Source organism: Micropterus salmoides, unplaced genomic scaffold (assembly GCF_014851395.1).
Source record: "Micropterus salmoides isolate LMB-PRFRI ecotype aquatic unplaced genomic scaffold, ASM1485139v1 Ms_hic_scaffold_3923, whole genome shotgun sequence".
Taxonomy (NCBI): domain Eukaryota; kingdom Metazoa; phylum Chordata; class Actinopteri; order Centrarchiformes; family Centrarchidae; genus Micropterus; species Micropterus salmoides.
In genome coordinates, this window is record NW_024043288.1 from 32,409 (window position 1) to 57,635 (window position 25,227).

The 25,227-nt window shown below is 44.4% G+C and overlaps 2 protein-coding genes across 3 annotated transcripts in view; both read left to right on the forward strand.

Annotated features, from left to right (window-relative positions):
- Positions 1–4,012, forward strand: part of LOC119885097 (janus kinase and microtubule-interacting protein 3-like) — a 33,540-nt gene extending 29,528 nt beyond the window's left edge. The window contains 3 exon segments of the mRNA XM_038695338.1: positions 47–112; positions 348–407; positions 1,817–4,012. Of these exon segments, the coding sequence (XP_038551266.1) occupies positions 47–112; positions 348–398 (117 nt within the window). The 3' untranslated portion in view covers positions 399–407; positions 1,817–4,012.
- A 906-nt stretch (positions 4,013–4,918) lies between these two features.
- On the forward strand, positions 4,919–24,830 carry LOC119885098 (dihydropyrimidinase-related protein 2-like). 2 transcript variants are annotated; one of them, XM_038695341.1, is made up of 15 exons: positions 4,919–5,194; positions 10,594–10,682; positions 11,845–12,029; positions 12,119–12,283; positions 14,646–14,707; positions 14,814–14,894; positions 14,985–15,053; positions 15,334–15,454; positions 15,710–15,866; positions 17,974–18,115; positions 20,518–20,602; positions 20,748–20,833; positions 20,920–21,099; positions 21,517–21,682; positions 21,914–24,830. In XM_038695341.1, exons 1-15 carry the CDS (start codon positions 4,919–4,921, stop codon positions 22,003–22,005), a joined length of 1,956 nt encoding a protein of 651 aa, XP_038551269.1. In that variant the 3' UTR covers positions 22,006–24,830. The 2 variants fall into 2 exon arrangements, with proteins under 2 accessions (XP_038551269.1, XP_038551268.1); XM_038695340.1 differs by lacking the exon at positions 4,919–5,194 and adding an exon at positions 8,798–8,927.
- The last annotated feature ends 397 nt before the right edge of the window (positions 24,831–25,227 follow it).

A 25,227-nucleotide genomic window follows, 5' to 3' on the forward strand; every position in this document is an offset into this window, starting at 1 on the left:
TATGTTTTATTTTGTGTAATGGACATGATGTTTGTATGTTTCACAGAGAAACAAGGAGCTGGAGGAATTTATAGAAGCACAGAAACGACAAATAAAAGAGTTGGAAGAGAAGGTAATGCTATGAAACTACTACCACCACTACTGCTACTACTACTACTACTGCTACCACTACCACTACCACCACCACCACTACTACTATTAGTACTACTACTACTAAGTCTAGTCTGGTTTTGGATGGACATTAATGTTCAATCAGTCGACAGCTGATAATCACCAATGGAAGCCAGCAGTAATTGCTCTCTGTGACTTTCAACTGACTCTCCTCTGTTTTCTTCTTTTTCTTTTAGTTTCTATTTCTGTTTCTTTTCTTCTCTTTGGCCTTTATCCTCTGGTCGTAACAGCAGCCGGTGAGTCCCACAGCAACATGGTTTACTGCAGGGCAAAAAGGGTTGTTTGGGTGGGGCAACAGGAGTAGCAGCATGGATAAACACGTCTACCAAAGGTGATTCCTGCAGGTAAACAGAGTGTACTTCAGGTATGCAGGGTGTACTTCAGGTATACAGGGTTTACTTCAGGTATGCAAGGTGTACTTCAGGTATACAGGGTTTACTTCAGGTATTCAGGGTGTACTTCAGGCATACAGGGTTTACTTCAGGTATGCAGGGTGTACTTCAGGTATGCATGGTGTACTTCAGGTATACAGGGTTTACTTCAGGTATACAGGGTGTAATTCAGATATGCAGGGTGTACTTCAGGTAAGCAGGGTGTACTTCAGGTATACAGGGTTTACTTCAGGTATACAGGGTTTACTTCAGGTATGCAAGGTGTACTTCAGGTATACAGGGTTTACTTCAGGGATGCAAGGTGCACTTCAGGTATACAGGGTGTACTTCAGGTATGCAGGGTGTCCCCCAGGTATGCAGGGTGCCCCCTAGGTATGCAGGGTGTACTTCAGGTATGCAGGGTTTACTTCAGGTATGCATGGTGTACTTCAGGTATGCAGGGTTTACTTCAGGTATGCAGGGTGTCCCCCATGTATGCAGGGCGTACTTCAGGTATGTAGGGTGTCCCCCAGGTATGCAGGGTGTACTTCAGGTAAGCAGGGTTTACTTCAGGTATGCAGGGTGTCCCCCAGGTATACAGGGTATCCCCCGGGTGTACAGGGTGTACTTCAGGTATGCAGGGTATCCCCCAGGTATGCAGGGTGTACTTCAGGTATGCAGGGTATCCCCCGGGTGTACAGGGTGTACTTCAGGTATGCAGGGTATCCCCCGGGTGAACAGGGTGTACTTCAGGTATACAGGGTGTACTTCAGGTATGCAGGGTATCCCCCGGGTGTACAGGGTGTACTTCAGGTATACAGGGTGTACTTCAGGTATGCAGGGTATCCCCCAGATATACAGGGTGTACTTCAGGTATGCAGGGTATCCCCCAGGTGTACAGGTTGTCCCCCAGGTATACAGGGTGTACTTCAGGTATACAGGGTGTACTTCAGGTATGCAGGGTATCCCTCGGGTGTACAGGTTGTCCCCCAGGTATACAGGGTGTACTTCAGGTATACAGGGTGTACTTCAGGTATGCAGGGTATCCCCCGGGTATACAGGGTGTACTTCAGGTATGCAGGGTATCTCTCGGGTGTACAGGTTGTCCCCCAGGTATGCAGGGTTTAGCAGAGTTTCTGTACGTTACTGTGTTTTAGTTTTACAGCTGTAAATGTTATTATTAATCAATATACATTCTACAATATAAATAACTTTTATTATATAATTATTTCAATATAAATAATTGATATCTTCAGATGGTGTCTGTGTTTTAGTGTCTAGGCCCCAGAGTACAGCAGCTGAACACTCAGCAGGATCAGACCAAACGACAGGAGGACTCAGAGGATTCAGAGTTTGGGACCAGCAGCGTACTGACTGAGGCACGTTGGCTTCACTGCCCCACTGACCTGCCTCTGGCTGTTGTCAGCCAATCAGAGCAGAGCCCAGCTGTCAGCTGACTCTGGAACTACACCGTCACACCTCAAGGACGGCAACAGATGAACGCTGTGTTTCTGACAAGTGACCAGCAACCGGCAACGTCCTAACTAGCTTCCTGTTAGCTACTGTTAGCTACACCTGATATGCAGCTTACAAACACACATTCTGGCCTCAGGGGCCATCTGGACCAACGTGGCCTCAGAAGGCCCGCCGGACTGACGTGGTGCTGACCTCATACAGTTTTAGCTCAGCTGGCTGATTTTAAATATATCTGGCAAAGTTAGCTGAATTCATCCAGCTAACGCAGCTAGCTGACGTCAGTGTTCAGGGGGCTGATGGTCATCAGGTTAACGAAGCTGCAGAGACAGACAGGTGGGGGAACTAGTTCAGGAAAGTGGTTACTAAGTTACCTTGATGAGTTGAATCACAGTAGAAACCAATAGAAACTGTTGGAGCCTTCTTGTCTGTCCTGATAGAAGTTCAGTTGAATTTAACTTTGTTCTGATTGGCTGGAGAGGGGTTAACACTGTCCAGCCTCTCAGCTGCACTCTGGATCTGTGGATCTGAGGTTACAGTGTGTAACCTTCATTTAGTTTCAGCCCGCTAGAATCACCACGGGACCAAAACCTGATGAAGGATACGCGTCTTCATGACGTCAGGAGGTCTGATGGAGCTCAGAGCTGCTGAACTGTTCAAGAGAACACATCTGAAGAAGCATGAAGACACGTCAGGTTCAGGAAGGAACCTGCTACAGGGTTTACATGGGAGCCGGTCTCTGAACCAGATCATAGTGTGGGGAGATTTCACAGTAAAGTACAACGTCAGTTCTTCACAGAATAATTTCACAAAAAAAATATCTTACATAGAAATGATATAATAATACAAAGATTATCAATATTATTATATGAATTCTTCATTTTACTCTGCTACTAGAGATAATCAGGACATTTGATATTGAAATGATGATCTGATCAAATGAAATCTGACAACAGGAAGTGAGTTAAAGTAAAGAACAGAAATAAAAAGTAAACAATGCCTTAAGATTCGTAGTTTGGTTCGTTTTCTGCATGTCAGAAGTTTCAAATTAATTTCAAGCCACTCTCATTCCCAGGTCACGTTTCAGCGTCTGGTACCAACGCACATGGCGCCCTTTAGCGCCATAGTTCAACGCTGAAAGTGCTACGACTAAAAGAGCAGTCAGAGTAAAGAGGTTGGATGGTGGGACAAAGACTTTAACCAGGAGACCGGTGTTTGTTTTCTGTGTAAAACAAAAAGTCAACATTGATTGTTTTTAGTGATGCGTAACTGACATAAGTTATGTAAGTAACATAGTTATTTTAACAACATTTACAGCTTACTTTATTTTGAAAGTCTAACCAGACATATTTATTCTTGCTAACCTGACACGCACAAAAATAATGCTAAAGGGTTCCCAAGGCGTTAAAGAGTGATGCCACGGGGTCTGACCAAGCGTCCGTATGTGAGGAGTTGGGAAGAGAAGGGGTTGTTCATTTTGGGAGCGATTTGTCATTTCAATATCAAATTCCTTTGTTTTTCTTTCCACTCTTCACTCTGAGGTGATGACGGAACCTGATTTATTCACCGTGTGAAATGTTTCCTCTGTGTGAATTATCTTCTGTTGTCCTGCAGCGTCCACAAAGCTAAACTGAACCAACACAGCGTTTAAGAAACCAGACCCTGCTGCTGTACTTTTATTATTCCAGATGATATTTTTCTATCTCTGCTGTGAGTCAGTGAACACCTGAAGAGTCGGCCGTCTGATGAGATCACAGATTAAACAGTGGCGGAGACAAAACTTTGTTTGTGTTTTGCTGTTTAACCGTTGAGATAATGTTGCATACATACAGCGGATCATGTAAGTACTGTGTATGCATAGTACTGTGTGTACTGCACTGTATGTGTACTGCACTGTGTGATACTGTCAGATACACACATCGAGTATACCAGATTCTGTCAGACAGGACACTTTGTTATGGTCCACTGAGTGCGTGTTAGTGTGTGTGTGTGTGTGTGTGTGTGTGTGTGTGACAGTGTAGATAAAGTGAATGTGACAGGCAAAGATATTCAGTTCACTCTGCAGCGTCTGAAGAGCTGCAGTAATGAGCACTGACCTGAGTGTGTGTGTGTGTTTGTTTTGCTATATTCATGGGGTCTAAAAACTGGGATTCCGCTATACTTGTGGGGTCCAACTAGCTTTATGGGGACCAAAATGCTGGACCCCTCCAGTTTAAAGCTCTGTTAAAGGGTTGAGACTGGGTTTAGGGCTCCATTATGTCAACGGCGGGTCCCCAGAAAGACAGTACCACGAGGCTGTGTCAAGCGAACAGGGTTGTGAGTCTCTTTGTGTTCACTGGACGTGAAACATTCGGAGCGCCCGCTGTGATGTCACGTGATGTCAGACTTCCCTCCTAACACCAAGACGTTCTTCAGCCGATAAGAAACCAACAGCAGCTAATGAGAAATCAATGGAGCAGCTCAGCAGGAACGTTTTTTATAATGCTTTTTAAAAGAAATCTCTTTGAGGCCCGAGGGCTTTTCCCATGCCGCTGACCTGGAGACACCTGGAGACACACACAGGGGTGGAGTTTCTCTTCCAGGTTTGAACTTTTCCTTGTGCCCCTAAATGATGTTTCCGACTCGTGGGTTCTTCAGATGTGAGGAAAACCTTCAGAGTTTGTTCAAAAGGATTCAAACTGACAGCCGCTCATGACGATCTGATTGGTTGATCCTCCTCCTCCTCCTGCTCGTTTCTCCTCTCAGTCTCATTTTGAGGTCACAGTTCCTCCATGACCTCCTTTTACTCTCCTCCTCCCTCTGGTCTCCTCATTTATCGCCTGAGGTCTTCAGCCAACCCTACTCCTCCTCCCTTCCTCCTCCACCTCCTCTCCTTGTCTGGTCTCGGATCAGATCTCTCCATGATGTCTGAGAGGAGGTGTTCTCAGGAGGACGACTGCTCCTCTCTCCTCTCCCGGCTGGGTTCGGACTCTCCTCGTCCTCGGATGAAGTATGGAGGGATGTTCTGCAGCGTCGAAGGAGCTTTCGAGAACAAAACCCTGAACTTCGAGTCGTTCAGTCCGCAGACGCAGCGTCGCCGGGCCACTCGCAGCCTTGCTGGCGGAGACGCAGAGAGAGGAGGAGGACAGACGGTGGTGTTTCCCTCCGGACACGCCCGGGAAAACTACGGCAAGAGAGAGGTTAAAATGACTTTAATGTTCTTTATTATTATGATTTCTTAATGTTTCAGTCACTGAAAACAAGAACTGACTGATGAATTTAATGTATAACTGCATTTAAACACAGTTCTGAGATCAGATTACAGGACGATGCAAAGAAACAAAGAAACCCACCTGTGCTGGAAGAAGTACTCAGACTACCCAGTTATATATCCTGTACTTCAGCAAAGGTACCAATACTACACGGTAAAAATCCTCCTTTACAAGTTAAAGTCCTGCATTCACAGTCCTCATTCAGTAAAACAGAACAACTCGTGACATGTCAGGGTTTGGGGTAAAACCAGGAACCAGTTCAGGTGAGGAGGGATTCTGTCTGCTGACTGGCTGAGGGAGGAGCCGGCGTGGATGATAAAAGCCTAGAAACATGAAACAGCTGATCAGAAACCATGGAGTTCAGGGAAAGGGCGAGTTCTGAGCATGTGCAGAACAAAACTGCATAACCCATTTATTATTGTATTATTTATATTAATATTTAATGATTTCATTACTGGGAAAATATCCCAAAAATTATAATATAAATTATTCATATTGATATTTAACATTAATATTCAATTATTTTAAAGGATTTAATTTAAAGGACGAGGAGATTTTTGTCAACACCATCAGCAACAGAAATGTCAAAAAAATGATTTTGAATGACCTTATAATAGATATTTTTACTCTTAGCTGTTTCTTGGTTCTCTTAATTGTATACACGTTTTTAAATGAATCATATCTCCTTTTAAAAGTTAGATTTGTCAATGTTTAATGATTACGGTTTAGTAATTCAAAACATAAAGCTATTTTGTGGCAATTGCTTGAAATTCAACACATGAATCTGAATAACAGTAATATCAAAATATTCACTAAAGTAAATATATACTGAAATGAAGAATAATGCACTTCAGTGGCATTTGTCAACAGCATCTTAGAGAGAGTCAACACCGTCAGACACAAATCCTGACGGAGTTGACAAAATACCATATTTCCCCTCAAAACACGTGTGCTCATCACAGGAGCCATTGTGTTTATCATTAGTTGCTTGTGACCTCTATAATCTACATAGATTAAGAATTTATAGCAGAGAATATGATACAAATCTTGCATTACATTAATTATGGTGTTGACACACTACGGTTGTGACATGCCAGGTGTCAACAAGTAGGTATGAAATATATAGAATCTAAACAACTTACCAGAGCTGGAGTGGTCTCATAGCATTAGAAAGAACAAGGAAGTGATAAAGGGCTCCTCAGAGTTTTAGCAGCCTTCAATTATTCCTGATTTTTTTTATTTAAAAAAAGTCTGACGGACAAAAACCCAGGACACAAGTTAAATCGTCTAAAACGTACATTAAAATCAGTTTTAAATTGTAACTTTTGATACTTAGAAAATATTTAATGAACTACTAACAAAAAGTTTGTATAATGGTTCATTTTGCATTACTTTTAATTCTTTTTAAGCTATTGTAATGTAATGACACGGACAAGGATTTTTACAGGCACTGCTCACATATTATATCATTTATAATAATAAAATATAAAACAACATGAAATAAATAATTGGGTGTGCTAAAACCCAAAAAAAGTTTTCTGGTTAAATGTATGAATAATATTGTGTAAATGTGTTTTATCTGGTGGACATGTTTTGTTCCAGATCTCAAGAATCACAAATTTTAAGGTATTTGTACGTCAGTAGTATTCTGAGTAGTTTAAAGGGGGAGCTGTGTTTGTTACGCATTAATGAGTTTAGATCCAGGTCACAGGTCAACCTGAGCGGTCAAAGCAACGCTATGAAAGAAAAAAAGGGAAGCAGATGTTTCACATCAAGTCATTTCCACTTCTTCAAAGACATTCAAGCGATGAGCGGAACGACATCACGGAGGCTCACGAGGATCAGCCGGTTAGCAGGAGCGTTTGGCCCGGCTGCAGACCTGCAGAGAGGATCCGCCTCCGCTGCCTGATGATGGCTGAATAATGAGGACTCCAGACGTGGACTCAGAGGGCCCAGCTGAAGATGTTAAACTCGTTCGTAAGTTCATGTGAACACAGACCTGGTCCCACATTTTAAATCACGATATGACAGCTAGTGAAATAAAGACCTTAGTTTAGATGCAAATTCCTGGTCTTCTACATATGGAGACGTGTTTTGTTTTGAATCTTGAAGACTTGGCTTTGCACCCAAAGACTGCAAAACATGGCTTTGTCCTGTCTGGCCTGTCCGTCTCCGGGACAGAAATCCCCTGTGCCGGTCTGTGTAGGGGACCGTCGAGGAGACTGAAGCTGTTCTGTTTTTAGTTGTTCGCAGTTTTATGGTTTTGTTTGATGTGAGGGTGACTGACGTGTCGAGGACGTCTTACGCTGGCTGGAGATTAATGGACTGGAGGACCACAGATTTTGGTCTGGCCCTGAATGATTCCTGGGTTGGACTGAAGAGGATCTTCCAGCTGATGGAGCTCATGAACGCCTGAACGCAGTGTTGTTGAATCTGTGAGCCACGAAACAGAAATCTGATTCTTTAAACAGTCAGAGAAGCTCACGCTCCATCATTACAGTCCAACCTTTTATCTGACAGCTGCTGGTCTCCCTTCAACACCACTGGAAGGCCGAACATTAAGTTTTCATGCGGCACAGATCTGATGACAACAAGTCAAATGGATCTGTTCCCAATCGGCCACTTTCATATGTGGTCCAAGTCAGATCCAGGTCAGGTCTGGATCTGCGGGAGAGACCAGGAGATGTTTCGCTGCTGAACTCTCTCCTTCTTTAAACTTTCTCTTCAGAGATGCAGAGGACGTAAGGAACCAGAGCACAAAGGTTCCTCCACAGTTTCACATTGAAGGATCTTGGGTGTGAATGCAGTACTTTTACTTGAAGTACCTTTACATGGTTGTATTTGAACTTTTACTGGAGTTTAAATTCGATCAGTGAATCAGAATCAAATCAAATGACCAACAGGGACAGGACTGTCTCCTCCACAGCAGTTAGATGACCAATCAGCATACAGCAAATAAACTACTTCCGGGATCTCCTTTCATAATAAAAGCAGTTATGACTGATGTAGCGTCTCCACTTTATTTAAATTGATTAAAGTTTATTTCCTGTCTTTTGGATGGAACCACAGACATGACTTGAGACAAGGACGGCTGGCAGACTTCAGTCTCTTTGAGTCTGCTGCGATCACAGAAAGCTTCTTCAGTAAATCTATTTCAGGCTGACCGGAGATCAGTTCAGAAACTGAATGGTCATTTTCCCTTTACAGCATCTGATTGAAGATCTGCTGCTTCTCCTCTGAATGATTAATAACTGAGGTGTTTGGCAGTCCTGCTTTACATTAATGAGGAGGAAGAAGAATCTGAGGAGAGGACACAGAGTACTTTCACAGTGTGGTAGTACTTTTACTTCAGTCAGTGAGTACTTGTCCCACCTGTGATTGCTCTGTGTGTACATTTCCTTCTCTGCAGGAAACTTGTCAGAACATCATGAGAAAGTTCCGACCTGTGACTCAAACATTAAATAAAGATAACGTTCGTCTCCGAGGCTTTTATTTTGAAGCTCCACACCGGAAGCCCTGTGTGCGTGTATTGTCGGCAGTGTGACGTCAGAGCTGACGGGAACAACAATAGCAGACAGAGAGTGAGCGAGCGGATCAATCAGCCGATCACAGATCGATCAGGATGTCGTTCCAGCCCAAGAAGAGCAGCGCGAGACCCGCGGTAGGTCCAAGCCGGGCCGGGCCGGGCCGGGCCGAGATAACAGGATGCTGTTGGGCCGGTGAGGCAGGGTGCTGCAGCTCCGCCTGTCAATCACCGCGCCGTTAGAACCAGACCGAAGCAGGCCGGGGACCAGCCTGACCGGGCCAGGCCGGACCAGGCCGGACCGGGTCGTTCCGGCCTGCTGGTGTGTGCAGCTGCTGCTGACCCGGCCCTGCTCGGCTCGGCTCGGCTCGGTGCAGCTGCAGATGATGCTGAGAGATGAATGAATGATGAAAAAACTGCTGCGTTCAGGGAAAGTGGGACATTTGAGCTTCTGATAAAAGGGAACCAATAATACTGTTTATCCTAAAAGCCACAAAATCCTCGTGGGCGTGGCTGACAGTCAGAGACAGACTGGACCCCAAAAGCTCAAATTTAAAATAATTTTAAATTCTTCAACTGCGTTTCTGATCACATTTCAGAATAAAAGCACACAATGATAATGACGATAATCTTCATACCTGAGTCGTTATGTTATTAATATATTTCTGCATTTCATTGTTCAGATTTAGTTTTTTGTAGGAAAACTTTGAGTATTTGAACGGCTGCTTCAAATATAAAGAAGAGATGCAAATAATATAAAGGTTATTGACAAGTTATAATCCGGTAAGTGAACTTTTAAACGGATTTCTCTGTCTCAGAGTGGCGTTGAAAAAGAGGAACTAAGAAACAGTTTGATCACATGCTGGTGAACCGTGATGAGGCGTTCACAGCTTGTTTCTGCTGAAACAGTAAAAACATCCGTCAGTACAGCTTTAAATACAGAGAGCAACTCATAAAGAGATCAGCGTTAAATGTGAAATGGTGCATTATCCTGCTGGAAGCAGCCATCAGAAGATGTACGCTGTGGCCACAAAGGGATGGACATGGTCAGCAACAATACTCAGGTAGGCTGTCACCTTTAAACGAGGCTCAGTTGGTACTGAGGGGCCCAAAGCGTGCCAAGAAAATATCCCCCACACCACTACACCACCATCCATGCTTTCATGTTGTTCACACCAAAGTCTGACCCGACCATCTGAATGTCGCAGCTGAAATCCAGACTCATCAGACCAGGAAACGTTTTTCCTTCGTCTGTTGTCCAGTGTTGGTGAGCCTGTGTGAAATGTAGCCTCAGCTTCCTGTTCTCAGCTGACAGGAGTGGCCCCCGGTGTGGTCTTCTGCTGCTGGAGCCCGTCTGCTTCAAGGTTCCACGTGTTGCACGTTCAGAGATGGTGTTCTGCATACCTTGGTTGTAACGAGTGGTTATTTGAGTTACTGTTGCCTTTCTGTCACCTGGAACCAGTCGGCCCATTCTCTTCTGACCTCTTCGTCCACACAACTGCAGCTCTCTGGATATTTTCTCTTTCAGACCATTCTCTGTAAACCCTAGAGATGGCTGAGAGTGAGAATCCAAGCAGATCAGCAGTTTCTTGTTGTATTGACCACGTCTACATGCCTAAATGCTGCCATGTGATTGGCTGATTAGCTATTTGTGTTAACGAGCAAATGAACTGGTCCCTAATAAAGTGGCCGGTCAGTGTCAGTGTAAATGTTTTTATGTACTATTACAACTTTTAACTGTTTTTAATGAAACACGTGTTTACAATGACTTTACCCAGCATCCTCTCTGTCCATCTCTTTCCAGGGCGACCGTCTGATCATCAAAGGAGGAAAGATCGTCAATGATGACCAGTCGTTCTACGCCGACATCTATGTGGAGGACGGGACCATCAAGTAAATAATCAGAATTATTAATAACTCTGGCTGTTTGTTTTGAGCAGCTGAGCGCACGTTCTTCTTGTCTGACCTATTTTCACCAGGTGTGCTGTGGGTCGACCCCCAGGTGTGCTGTGGGTCGACCTCCAGGTGTGCTGTGGGTCGACCCCCAGGTGTGCTGTGGGTCGACCCCCTGGTGTGCTGTGGGTCGACCCCCTGGTGTGCTGTGGGTCGACCCCCAGGTGTGCTGTGGGTCGACCCCCAGGTGTGCTGTGGGTCGACCTCCAGGTGTGCTGTGGGTCGACCTCCAGTTGGACTGTCTCTGATATCATCAGACTTCGTGTCTTTCAGCAGGTTCTGATCAAACATTCTCCCACCTCGTCACATATTTGGTCAGACCCCATGGCGTCACTTTTTAACGCCCTGGGCACCATTTTGCAACGTGTAGCGCTCCACGGTCAAGTTAGCAGCAATAGATATGCAGCGTCTGGTTAGACTTTCAAAATAAAACTACTGGTTAAGGTCATGAAAGTAATTAAGTAATTTGGTTAGGGTTAGGCACTAAAACTAATTGGTTAGGTTAGATCGTGGTTTGGGTTAAAATAACTACTTTACTTACGTTACTTGCTGAGCTTACCTAACTTAAATAAAACATTCTGTGTTGACTTTTTATTTCACAGGAAATGAACACCAGTCTCCTGGTTGAAAGGCCGTTTTCTGGCCCTTCGCCGACCCCATTAAACATCACCTACACCTACCTTCAGCATTAAAAAATTACCCTACAGGGTTTCCCTCAGTGCGTTACAAACTGACTCAAACAGGTCTTCACCATGCGTCCATATGTGATGACTTCGGAGTGAGAACGGGTTGTGAAAACCCTCAGTTTAATAGTGTAGAATAAAAAATCATGTCTGGCATTTTTTAAATTGGTAGAAGCTTCAGTGAGTCATGATGACTGTGATCGTGGGTCGACCTCCTGTCTTCATAGACTCACATGCATTAGGAGACTTCCACAAACCAATATGGCGACCGTATTGATACATTGCAGCAATGAACAGCAACATTCAATGCCATTTCCACGTGTATATATCTATGGTTTGATAGTGGTTTTCTGACATCATCAGACTTCCTGTTGTGTGTCCTGATCATCATTAGACTTCCTGTCGTGTGTCCTGATCAGACAGATCGGTGAGAACCTGATCGTCCCGTCCAGCGTGAAGACAGTGGACGCTTACGGGCAGCTGGTGATCCCCGGAGGAGTCGACGCCAACACCAACCTGCAGGCTGCGCAGAAAGGCCTGAACCCGGCCGACGACTTCTACCACGGAACCAGAGCCGCCGTGTCGGGAGGAACCACCACAATCAGTCAGATTATTACCAATAGCCTACCAATACTTGTCAATACTGCTTCAGTCAGAGCACAGCAGTAATAATGCTGGTGGTTGTGTTCACAGTGGACCACGTGCTGGTGGAGCCCGGGACTAGTTTACTGTCAGCGTTTGAGCAGTGGAGGGAGACGGCGGAGCAGAGGGCGTGCTGCGACTTCTCTCTGCACCTGGACATCACTCGCTGGCACGAAGGACTGTACGAGGAGCTGGAGACCCTTATCAAAGACAAAGGTCAGGATGCTTCACTGAGCATCACTGGACACACAAAAAGACAGAGTATGAATAGGGTATGAGGCTACTGCATAGGATACAAGGCAGCATAGGGCACAAGGATACAGCATAGGGAACAAGGCTACAGCATAGGGTACGAGGCTACGCCATAAGGTATGAAGCTACAGCATAGGGGAAAAGGCTACAGCATAGGGAACAAGGCTACAGCATAGGGAACAAGGCTACAGCATAGGGTACGAGGCAGCATAGGGCACGAGGCTACAGCATAGGGAACAAGGCTATGGCATAGGGTACGAGGCAGCATAGGGCACGAGGCTACAGCATAGGGAACAAGGCTATGGCATAGGGTACGAGGCTACGCCATAAGGTATGAAGCTACAGCATAGGGAAAAAGGCTACAGCATAGGGAACAAGGCTACAGCATAGGGAACAAGGCTACAGCATAGGGCACAAGGCTACAGCATAGGGAACAAGGCTATGGCATAGGGTACGAGGCAGCATAGGGCACAAGGCTACAGCATAGGGTACAAGGCAGCATAGGGCACAAGGATACAGCATAGGGAACAAGGCTACAGCATAGGGTACAAGGCAGCATAGGGCACAAGGATGCAGCATAGGGAACAAGGCTACAGCATATGGTACGAGGCTACGCCATAAGGTATGAAGCTACAGCATAGGGGAAAAGGCTACAGCATAGGGAACAAGGCTACAGCATAGGGTACGAGGCAGCATAGGGCACGAGGCTACAGCATAGGGAACAAGGCTATGGCATAGGGTACGAGGCTACGCCATAAGGTATGAAGCTACAGCATAGGGGAAAAGGCTACAGCATAGGGAACAAGGCTATGGCATAGGGTACGAGGCAGCATAGGGAACAAGGCTACAGCATAGGGAACAAGGCTATGGCATAGGGTACGAGGCAGCATAGGGCACAAGGCTACAGCATAGGGTAAGAGGTTACGCCATAAGGTATGAAGCTACAGCATAGGGAAAAAGGCTACAGCATAGGGAACAACGCTACAGCATAGGGTACAAGGCAGCATAGGGCACAAGGATACAGCATAGGGAACAAGGCTACAGCATAGGGTACAAGGCAGCATAGGGCACAAGGCTATGGCATAGGGTACGAGGCTACGCCATAAGGTATGAAGCTACAGCATAGGGAAAAAGGCTACAGCATAGGGAACAAGGCTACAGCATAGGGAACAAGGCTACAGCATAGGGTACAAGGCAGCATAGGGCACAAGGATACAGCATAGGGAACAAGGCTACAGCATAGGGTACAAGGCAGCATAGGGCACAAGGCTACAGCATAGGGAACAAGGCTACAGCATAGGGTACGAGGCTACGCCATAAGGTATGAAGCTACAGCATAGGGGAAAAGGCTACAGCATAGGGAACAAGGCTACAGCATAGGGAACAAGGCTACAGCATAGGGTACGAGGCAGCATAGGGCACGAGGCTACAGCATAGGGAACAAGGCTACAGCATAGGGTACGAGGCTACGCCATAAGGTATGAAGCTACAGCATAGGGAAAAAGGCTACAGCATAGGGAACAAGGCTACAGCATAGGGAAAAAGGCTACAGCATAGGGCACGAGGCTATAGCATAGGGAACAAGGCTATGGCATAGGGCACGAGGCTATAGCATAGGGAAAAGGCTACAGCATAGGGCACGAGGCTATAGCATAGGGAACAAGGCTATGGCATAGGGTACGAGGCAGCATAGGGTACAAGGCTACAGCATAGGGTAAGAGGCTACGCCATAAGGTATGAAGCTACAGCATAGGGAAAAAGGCTACAGCATAGGGAACAAGGCTACAGCATAGGGAACAAGGCTACAGCATAGGGAGCAAGGCTACAGCATAGGGTACGAGGCAGCAGAGAGGCAACAGCATAGGGCATGAGGCTACTGAATAGGCTACGACGCTACAGCATAGGGGACGAGGCTACGCTGTAGGGTACGAGGCTACAGCGTAGGGCAGTGGTCGGCACTAGGCGGCCCACGTGGCCAGTTTGCTTTGATAGCAGAAAAATAAAATTTTTATAAATTGATAGCGGCTGATTCTGAGATCTCAGTCATGACAGCAACAGTTACTCACATAATCACTTCCTCTTATGTGATTGTGCCTCCAAAATAAAGCGCGAAACCAAGTTGCTGCTGGTTGGCGTCCATGTTTGTTTTGGTACAAGAAAACGCAACAGTTGAGCTCCAGTGGTTCAGAGTGTTGTCATCAGGTTTTTGCACCTCTCTTCCTGTTGAGCACTAACGTCTCTGCAAGTTGGTGGAAACAACGTGTGTTTTGTAGTTGTTCAGGGGCGTTTCAAAGCTAAATCAGGGCTCCTGAACTTTGTGTTACAGGTGTGAACTCCTTCCTGCTCTTCATGGCCTACAAAGACAAATACCAGAGCTCCGACTCTCAGGTGAACTACGGTCACTATTGTTATTGTTTGTTTGTTTGTTGTTCGTTGTTGTTGTTGCTGAGGTTTCAGGTTTCTCTCAATCTGCTTACTGTTTTTGTGGTTTCAGCTCTACGAGGCATTCGGGGTCCTCCGGGATCTTGGAGCCATCGCACAGGTCCATGCTGAGAATGGTGACATCATTGATGAGGTACTACATCCTGACCAATGAGACAGTAGCTCTCGTTTTTATCAGCACGATCACACCAACACAGTGAATCCAAATTTGTTTGTGTTTCAGGAAGAGAAGAAGCTTCTCTGTCTTGGCATCACTGGACCTGAAGGACACGTTTTAGCTCACCCTGAGGAGGTACACACACCTGTAACACACCTGAGACACACCTGTAGCACACCTGTAGCACACCTGTAGCACACCCTGTAGCACACCTGAGACACACCTGTAGCACACCTGAGACACACCTGAGACACACCTGTAGCACACCTGTAGCACACCCTGTAGCACACCTGTAGCACACCTGAGACACACCTGTAGCACACCTGAGACACACCTGAGACACACCTGTAGCACACCTGTGTTGTCACGTCGTGTGTTGCTGATGGTGTGGGCGTGTTGTCGCGTTGTGTTCCAGGTGGAGACAGAGGCGGTGTATCGGGCCATCACAATCGCCAAACAGGCCAACTGTCCGCTGTACGTTACCAAGGTGATGAGCAAATCTGCTGCTGATGTCATCGCCAAAGCCAGGAAGAAAGGTGACATCGTCATTCTCATCTGTTTTTCATCACACCCTTTAATTCAGATTAAATTCAGAGTGGACTACACTTTTAATCTGGAGTCCCCAGAAACTGGCCAAGAACGTCCCCTCTATTATCTGGGACTCTTGGCCTTGGGAGACCCTGTCCGGGAACACTGCCACCAACAACTCACAGGGATCCACCACAGTAAGGTGGGGGTTCTTGGAGAGGTGCTGAGCTGAAGGTTAAACATCCTGCTGTTTCTGTCCTCAGGTATGGTGGTGTATGGAGAGCCAATCACAGCCAGCCTGGCCACTGATGGATCTCACTATTGGTCCAAAGACTGGGCCACAGCTGCTGCCTTGGTCATGAGCCCTCCTCTTAACCCTGACCCTTCAACTCCACAGTACCTGACCTCCCTGTTAGCATGGTTAGTATGACCCCACCTCTCTGTTAGCATGGTTAGTATGACCCCACCTCCCTGTTAGCATGGTTAGTATGACCCTACCTCCCTGTTAGCATGGTTAGTATGACCCCACCTTCCTGTTAGCATGGTTAGTATGACCCTACCTCCCTATTAGCATGGTTAGTATGACCCCACCTTCCTGTTAGCATGGTTAGTATGACCCCACCTCCCTGTTAGCATGGTTAGTATGACCCCACCTCTCTGTTAGCATGGTTAGTATGACCCTACCTCCCTGTTAGCATGGTTAGTATGACCCCACCTTCCTGTTAGCATGGTTAGTATGACCCTACCTCCCTGTTAGCATGGTTAGTATGACCCCACCTCTCTGTTAGCATGGTTAGTATGACCCCACCTTCCTGTTAGCATGGTTAGTATGACCCTACCTCCCTATTAGCATGGTTAGTATGACCCCACCTTCCTGTTAGCATGGTTAGTATGACCCTACCTCCCTGTTAGCATGGTTAGTATGACCCCACCTCTCTGTTAGCATGGTTAGTATGACCCCACCTTCCTGTTAGCATGGTTAGTATGACCCTACCTCCCTGTTAGCATGGTTAGTATGACCCCACCTCTCTGTTAGCATGGTTAGTATGACCCTACCTCCCTGTTAGCATGGTTAGTATGACCCCACCTTCCTGTTAGCATGGTTAGTATGACCCTACCTCCCTGTTAGCATGGTTAGTATGACCCCACCTTCCTGTTAGCATGGTTAGTATGACCCTACCTCCCTGTTAGCATGGTTAGTATGACCCCACCTCCCTGTTAGCATGGTTAGTATGACCCCACCTCCCTGTTAGCATGGTTAGTATGACCCCACCTCCCTGTTATCATGGTTAGTATGACCCCACCTCTCTGTTAGCATGGTTAGTATGACCCTACCTCCCTGTTAGCATGGTTAGTATGACCCCACCTCCCTGTTATCATGGTTAGTATGACCCCACCTCTCTGTTAGCATGGTTAGTATGACCCCACCTCTCTGTTAGCATGGTTAGTATGACCCCACCTCCCTGTTAGCATGGTTAGTATGACCCCACCTCTCTGTTAGCATGGTTAGCATACATGTAGCGTCACTTTCCACCTCAACAGTCCAGGGGTCTCATTTATAAAACTGTGCGTAGAAACCTCACTAAAAGTGTAAGTGCGCCCAAAAGCCAAAATGGTGTACGCCAAAAATATTCAGACTTATGAAACTGTGCGTATGCACACCTGTAAGCAAATTCCCTTTATAAATCACAGTCAACTTAAAATGAGGTGCATGTGAGGGAGCGCCATGTCGACCATGTTAGCCCATTTAGGCTAGACAAAGAGTCCACTCACTAATGAGGCTGCCGATGAGTTAAAAGAAATGACTTGTTTTATGTGACACACACTGAAAGATTTCTTTAATAAAATAGTGTTACATTGTCCGTAACGCCAAGCAGCGCATCACATCCACACACTGGTGCATAGCATTAGCCTCGAAAAGTCAACGAACATAATGATGATAACAATAGGCAGTGTGAAACTATGCTCTCGGGAAAACGGGATCAGTGTAATATGTCCTCCTGTTCACCTGATTTATGAGAATAAATTGCACTGCAAGCAAGTATAAATTAATATGATTCCGAATTAAACTGTAAAAAATATTTGAGGCTCTTTTGCAGAAACAGAATCTGTTTGTGTTTATGATCCTAAATCTGGATCTTTTGTGGCTGCAAATGATCTTAAATTGTGTGTGTTTTTTGCGCACTTCGGGGAAAGTCAATCAAAGGGGTGTTTTTATTCAGAAAGGCTTTAATACTCAGAGGTAATATTTGGATTTATTTTACACAGTAGTAGGCCTGTTCATCTCAACGCGTTTCATCCTTCTGCCATGTGAGTCGCTGTTTGTCATTTCTCCTCTTTATGTGCGTACGCATGGTTCAGAGTTTACTTACAGGACGCACGTTTGTTTTTTATAGATCACAGCCTTTGCTTGGGAAGTGGCGTCCGCACGTTTCCAGCCCTGTTTTGTACGTACGCACTGTTTATAAATGAGGCCCCAGGTGTTGCAGGTGAACCTAAGAGGTGCTTGTTGTGCCTTTTTTTCCAGTGGAGACCTCCAGGTGACGTCCAGCGCTCACGCCAGCTTCTCCACAGCTCAGAAAGCTGTCGGTAAAGACGACTTCACTCTGATCCCAGAGGGAACCAACGGCATCGAGGAGAGGATGTCTGTGGTGTGGGACAGAGCGGTGGTGAGATGAGCCGTCTGCACACTGTGAACCCTACAAACGTGGATAACAAGACATTCAGTGTTCACGTGAAAAGTGACAGAAATAGCTGTAGAATGAAAACAGGGGGCCAACAGAGAAGCCACGCCTACTTCCCACCTTCAGACAGCTGACCAATCACAGAGTGAATAATAATAATAATTTTATTTATTTGCAAGGACAGTGCATATTAACATGACAGCTCAAAATATGCCAGAGTTAGCCAAAAGGCTATTTTTCATCTGTATTCCCAGGCCCGATGTACAATAGGCACCCTGAAAATAGGTAATAGGTAAAACAAATTGATTTTCACATGGCAAAAATACAATAAACATTACATTTGCTACAGTAGCAGGAATAAGACGCCAAAACAAACATGCAACAAGGAGTTCATGCGCTACAGAGCTTAAGTGGAAATGCAGCTGGAGGCGACAGAACATAAGAGTACAAGCTGCAGTTCATAAAACAACTAGAGTCAATATTAAGAACACAGTCAAAGACATTAGTCAGTTATAATACAAAGCTTAAGAGGCAGAATAAACTGCAGCATTAAAATGCAGCAGTATCGAAATTAAATAAAAAAAACATGCAAGATGGCTCAAGAGAGTGGCGGTGGAAGTTCAGTGCTGGCATGTTTGACTGCTAAGGAGCCAGCGTTTTAATGATGAGCGGAATACATTATAACTATTAATTTCTCTGATTGACGTTGGGATGTTGTTCCATTCTTTTGAAGCTTTAATAGAAAAGGCTGGACTGACTAAACGTAGTTTTCCTGAATGGAATGACACAGTCCCCTCTGGATGTTCCTCGAGTGAGGCGACTGGAGATGGACCTTAAACTCACAATCTCAAAGAGGTGGAGGGGCCAGGCCATGAAGGATTTTATATGCTAGACAGATATTTGTGAACTTAATTGAAAAATTTTCCCAACTTAATAAATTATATTTTTACAGAATATTGCAGTGATGAAAATGACGTGGTTTCTTATCCAAAACTTTAAGTGTTTGCTTGTATAGGGACTGTATTGGTTTTAAAGTGGTGTGGTTGGCCTGAGACCAGATGGTGAGGCAGTAAGTCATATGCGAAAAAATGCATAAACATTTTGGCTGCTCGGGTGGACATTGAGTTCCTGGTAAATCGAAAATTAGATTAGATTAGATTAAATTTTACTTTCTTGACAGTTTTGGTGATATGAGAATTAAAATTAAATTTGGAGTCTATGAGAATACCAAGATACTTAAATTCTGTAACTATTTGAAGTTTTTCACCGGATATTACAATGTCCGGATTTGCTGTGGAGTTGGTAGTTTTAGTAAAAAACATACTAACTGTCTTGGAGAAATTTAACTGAATGCTACACTGATTTAGCCATTCACTGATCTTTACCATAGAGTTTGTAAGTTTAGTTGCCACTGCTGTTTTTGATGGCCCATGTGTGTATAGAACTGTATCGTCTGCATACATTAGAATATTTGAATATGTCTGATTTGTCGAACACAGAAGGCATGAGTGTGTTTTCAGTGCAGAGAGACTAATGCACAATACGCCCTGCGTCGGAGGCTAAAAATAATAATGGCTGCAATGATGGGATCCACTGGACCACTGGTTCTCAGTCTGACATTTTATTATACCTTTATTTTAACAGGCAAGTTAATTAAGAAGAGATTAAATAAAATAATATAAACTACAGACAGAAGATGCAGAACAGCAATAAACTTTAAAAACCAGGTACAGAGACACAAGAAACCAAATGAAAGATTAATAAAGTGGCATGATCCACATTTTTTGTCGAAATTCAGTGTTTTCGCCAGCCAGTCATGGTAGGCTCTCTCAGCCAATAAGCTCTAAATGAGAGGTTCACAGGTTTTAAATGAGGGTAAAAGAAAGTTCTGGTATCACATTTGTACACAGTATCAGCAGATACTATGATACATAATATAAATAAAATATTCTCCATGACAGAGAACAGTCAGTTCCAATCAAAGGTTTACATTAATGGTCACATGACTGGTTTGTCTTGAGCTGTGTTTTCGTTTATAGATATTGAAGCTAGTTCAGTCTCTGATATGGTTCCATTTATTTGCTGCTCTGATTGAAAATGCTGACTGTGCAAAAGCAGTTTTCCTAAATTGACTGATGCCCTGGTCTCCTTAGCATTATCCCTGCAGAACGACACACATTGTTTAGGTTAGGTTAGGTTGGTGGTGCTAGGTTATGGTCTAATTTATACACCAGGCACATTTCTGCAACATAAAGAAAACTGTTTGAGTTTTTGTGGAGTTTTTCTTTTTCTGGATTAAGGCTCTCTAAGGATAGAGGCTGTTGTGTAAATGTATGTAGTTTCCACATGTGAAGGCTATTTAGATCTTTGTCATTCTGTCTCTGCAGTCCACGGGGAAGATGGATGAGAACGAGTTTGTTGCAGTAACGAGCACCAACGCTGCGAAACTCTTCAACATTTACCCGCGCAAAGGTATCGCCTGGAAATGATTTACTGACATACGAGTAACCCTAACCCTAACCCTAACCCTATTGTTTGTTTACAATAATATTCAGATATCCATAAATGGTACTCAGATATCTGTAACATGGTGGGTTTCTGTCCTCTGTGTGCTCAGGACGGATCGCTGTAGGTTCAGATGCTGATATCGTTGTCTGGAATCCAAAGGAGACCCGAAGTGTTTCTGCAAAGACTCACAACCTGGTAACAACACATCAGTCTTCATCATCCATAATTAAAATTCATCATTGATCATCATCTTCCTCACCATGCTGCATGCCTGTGTGCAGACGGTGGAGGTCAACATACTGGAGGGTTTAGAGTTTCGAGGTGTGGCGTCGGTGGTGATCAGCGGCGGTCGAGTCATTCTGGAGGATGGAAAACTCAGCGTGACTGAAGGTTCAGGACGCTTCGTCCCCCGGAAGGCTTTCCCCGACGCCGTCTACAAGAGGATCAGAGCCCGCAGCAAGGTAACGTACCTGTTAACCAGATAACTACCTGAACTCTGACAGAGGATCAGAGCCGCAGCAAGGTAACGTACCTGTTAACCAGAGAACTACCTGAACTCTGACAGAGGATCAGAGCCGCAAGGTAACGTACCTGTTAACCAGATAACTACCTGAACTCTGATTGGATCAGAGCCACAGCAAGGTAACGTACCTGTTAACCAGATAACTACCTGAACTCTGATTGGATCAGAGCCACAGCAAGGTAACGTACCTGTTAACCAGATAACTACCTGAACTCTGATTGGATCAGAGCCACAGCAAGGTAACGTACCTGTTAACCAGAGAACTACCTGAACTCTGACGGGGTTCGTCTCTGTCTGGTTGATGAACTAGTTAATCAGAAAAATGACTGATCAAACGTTTCTCTCCTCATCTCAGATGGCTGAGGCTCGCGGCGTCCCCCGTGGAAACTACGATGGTCCCGTCCATGATGTCATCAGTATGACTAAATCGGTCCCACCCACTCCAACCACCAGGGGGCCCCCCTGTCCAAAATCCCAGATCGCCCCCCGAAACCTCCACCAATCAGGATTCACACTGGCAGGTAGTGTTCATACATGCAGGACACAAACAAACACACGTCTCTGGAGAATTCTTATCAATAAAGTGATCACTACAGCTGATTGGCTCAGAGTGGCATTCTGGGTAAATCCTGTACTTTAGATAACACACAGTTTATACATACAATAGCTAAGTACTGCAGTTACACATGAAGAAGAACATGAAGAAGATACACTGATCCAGATCATCATCTTCTTCTTCTTCTTCTTCACAGGAGCTCAGGTTGATGACCACATACCTCGCCGCTCGACTCAGAGGATTGTGGCTCCACCTGGTGGACGATCCAACATTACATCCTTATCTTAAAGAAGAAGAATCAAACGGTCACTTTGAGTTTGTCCAACAGAAAACTCAAGTGTCACATATACTACAAGATACAAACCCTACTACAACCTTACAACTAGTACTACACCCTATAACAATAGTACTTCATCTCCAGCTGAACCCCAGTACAAACTTACACATCTTACAATGATAATACTGTACCTAGTACTTAACTGAAGTACTTCAAGTAGTACTAAACCCTACCTAAACAACAAAGCTAACATTAAAGCCTACTACAACACTACAAATTATATAACAGTAGTACTGTAACTAGTACTAAACTCTACAACTAACTCGTATGAAATCCTAGCAAACTAGTGCCACAACCAATAACAGTATACCAAAACCTGCTGCAACCCTGCAGCTAGTATTAAACACTACAACTTCTACTAATTAGTTTAAAAACGGTAACAATAACCAACAGTACTCAATCCTAGTACTTAACCCTACAACTCAACAACAAGTTATAAACCTTATGAGTACTAAATCTCACTATATTTTGTACTTTTACTATCAAATCCTACAACAACCATCCAAGTAGTACTACATTCTTCAGTAAAGGTACTTTAGCTGGTGCTAAACCCTGCTGGTAGTACAACTCTACAGATACTATTAGACCCTGCTAACCCTGCCCTACTAAACAAAGGTACTACAACAAGTACTAAACCCTGAAGACACTAAGCAACACGTATTAAATCCCCTGCAACAATTTTACTTCAACTAGTACTAACTCTAAACTACTATTTAACCATATTGTAGTAGTACTTCAACTGGTACCGAACCCTAGAACAACAGTACAGCTAGTACTAAAGTACAAAAACTTAACCATACAATTTAACAACTCGTCATAAACCCAATCAGCACTAAATCCTAAAATAATAGTAATCCAACTTGGACAATACCCTACAACAATGGTACACCCTACAAATACTACTAACGCTACAACAGTGGTACACCCTACAAATACTACTAACGCTACAACAATGGTACACCCTGCTACAAAAGCACTACAATATTAAATTTTACTACTTAATCTTACTAAGAGTAGTACTTTAGAATTACTAAACCCTAAAATTAGTACTTAATTTTAGAATAATGATATTATTATTAATGGTATCAATATTCTAACTACTTCTAACTCATACACCTACTGTAGTTCAAGTGGAGTAGCACTGAATGTTACAACAATGGTTCTACAACCCTACAAATACTACTAAACCCTATAAACCCCCTCAACTGCTAGTAAATCCTACACCTACTTCAACTGCAGTAGTACTACAACCCAACCACTACTACTAAATCCTACTACATTGGTACTTAACTAGTACTGAATATTATTGGTATGGCTCTTGGAAGTCATTTGAAGTACTCTAATCTTAACTCATGTGTACTCAACATTTCATCTACTCGTCACTTCCTCATGCTCTCTTTGCCTCTCAGTACTCTCTGATAAAGGCAGTCGTAGTATTAGTATTAGTAGAATAAGTCCAGAACATACTTCCTGACACGTTCACACCTGAAGACAAACTGTTTACCACCAGTACACCTTTCACACGGTAAGCTGCTGTGGCTGGATGTTCCCAGATGTTCCCAGAGGACAACCTAACCCATCAAAACCCTTCGTCCATTCCTTCCAGAAACATATTCCTCTCAGTGTAAATGAAATTCATATTGTCTTAACTTTGCTCAACATTAACATTTAGTCTGCAATATTTCATGTCTTCATGTAGTTTAAGGTCTCAGGATAATCCAGGTCTACGTCGCTCTGAGATCTTCCATCGGTCTGAACCACTTCAGTTTAAATCTGCATCACTATGAGACCATTAGAATCATATGAATCCATAATGTGCTGGTAGAAATGAGTCCGTGGCAGAGTGACACGTTCAGTCCTCATGATGTTTCTATTGTTGTGATTTAGTCTGAACTGAGCCGGACTGCAGAGTTTGTTATTAATCCAGTTATTTGTAGTTATTGATGAAGTAAAGATACATTTAAAAGTTTTCTCAGAAACCAGATTTAAACTTTCAGACTGACACTATTAGACTTTTTGTGAACTATCAACTGTAATAATGGTGCTAATATATCCAGTGGTAGCCTGCAAGTAGCAAACCCTGCAATACCATGACCCCTACAGGATGCAGACAAACTGACCCCGTTTTCAGCTTGTGATGTCACAGCTGCAGACCGCCTCCCCTTCCAGCTCTGTGACCTCTGAAGGGATTTTTAACTGTATTTGATTTGTAAAGGCTTCATTTGATACCATGATCATTTTGTATTTTTTACAGTTTTTGTATCCTGGCAGAGTTAGCGTCGGTGATCGTAGTCCTCCCACACAGCTCAGCCCTGCGCAGTCCACGGCAGCCATGTTGGTGCTGCAGGTCTGGCGAAATGTTCAGACGTCATAAAAGAAGACGGAGACGTTCTGTGACCAGTGGGATATTTTGATTTTGATACCATTATCAGGTCAATACAGTAATTCTGAAGCTACAGCCAGCAGCTCGTTAGCTTAGCTTAGCATATAGACTGAAACCAGCCGACTCCTTATTAATCCCTGCAGAACAGACTGAGCTCCAACATGGCGGCTGGTTCCTGCAGGCTGACCTGCTCCTGTAGACGTCCTCACAGGTGCACCGGAGCCAACATGGAGCTCTTTCTATACGCAGTGATCCTGTGCAGACATGGCGGTGTGTATCTGAAGAGGGGATCCTGTGGTGACGGTGCATCTGCTGTTGTTGTTGTTGTTGTTGTTTCTGTGGTGAATGTGAAACTACTTCCTGCTGCATGAATAAAGTGTGAAGAGAAACGCAGTAGAGTCAGATGTCTTTTTTATACACCGCTATGATGAACTACAGAGAGTCAGCACAATCGAGCCAGTAGGGCGTCATGGTGGCGCCAGAGGAAACGCCCGAGGATCACTAAAGTGAGACTTTCTCTGGAGCAAACTTTTGTGCCAGTTCATGAAATCAGTCTGACACGTCTCTAATACACCAAAGCAGGAGGTGAAACCCAGAGCTGCTCTCTGCATCTGTTGATGTCCAGTAATATCTGTTTGGGTTCACTGGAAGTTATAATAATAATGGAAATATATATTTTAACAGCATATATAAAGTGAAGAGGATCTCCGTGACTAACTTTGGCGTGCATGGAGGACTCATCGTTAACATGTACAAAGTGATAAACAGGACTTAAACCAGCTTAGAGCCA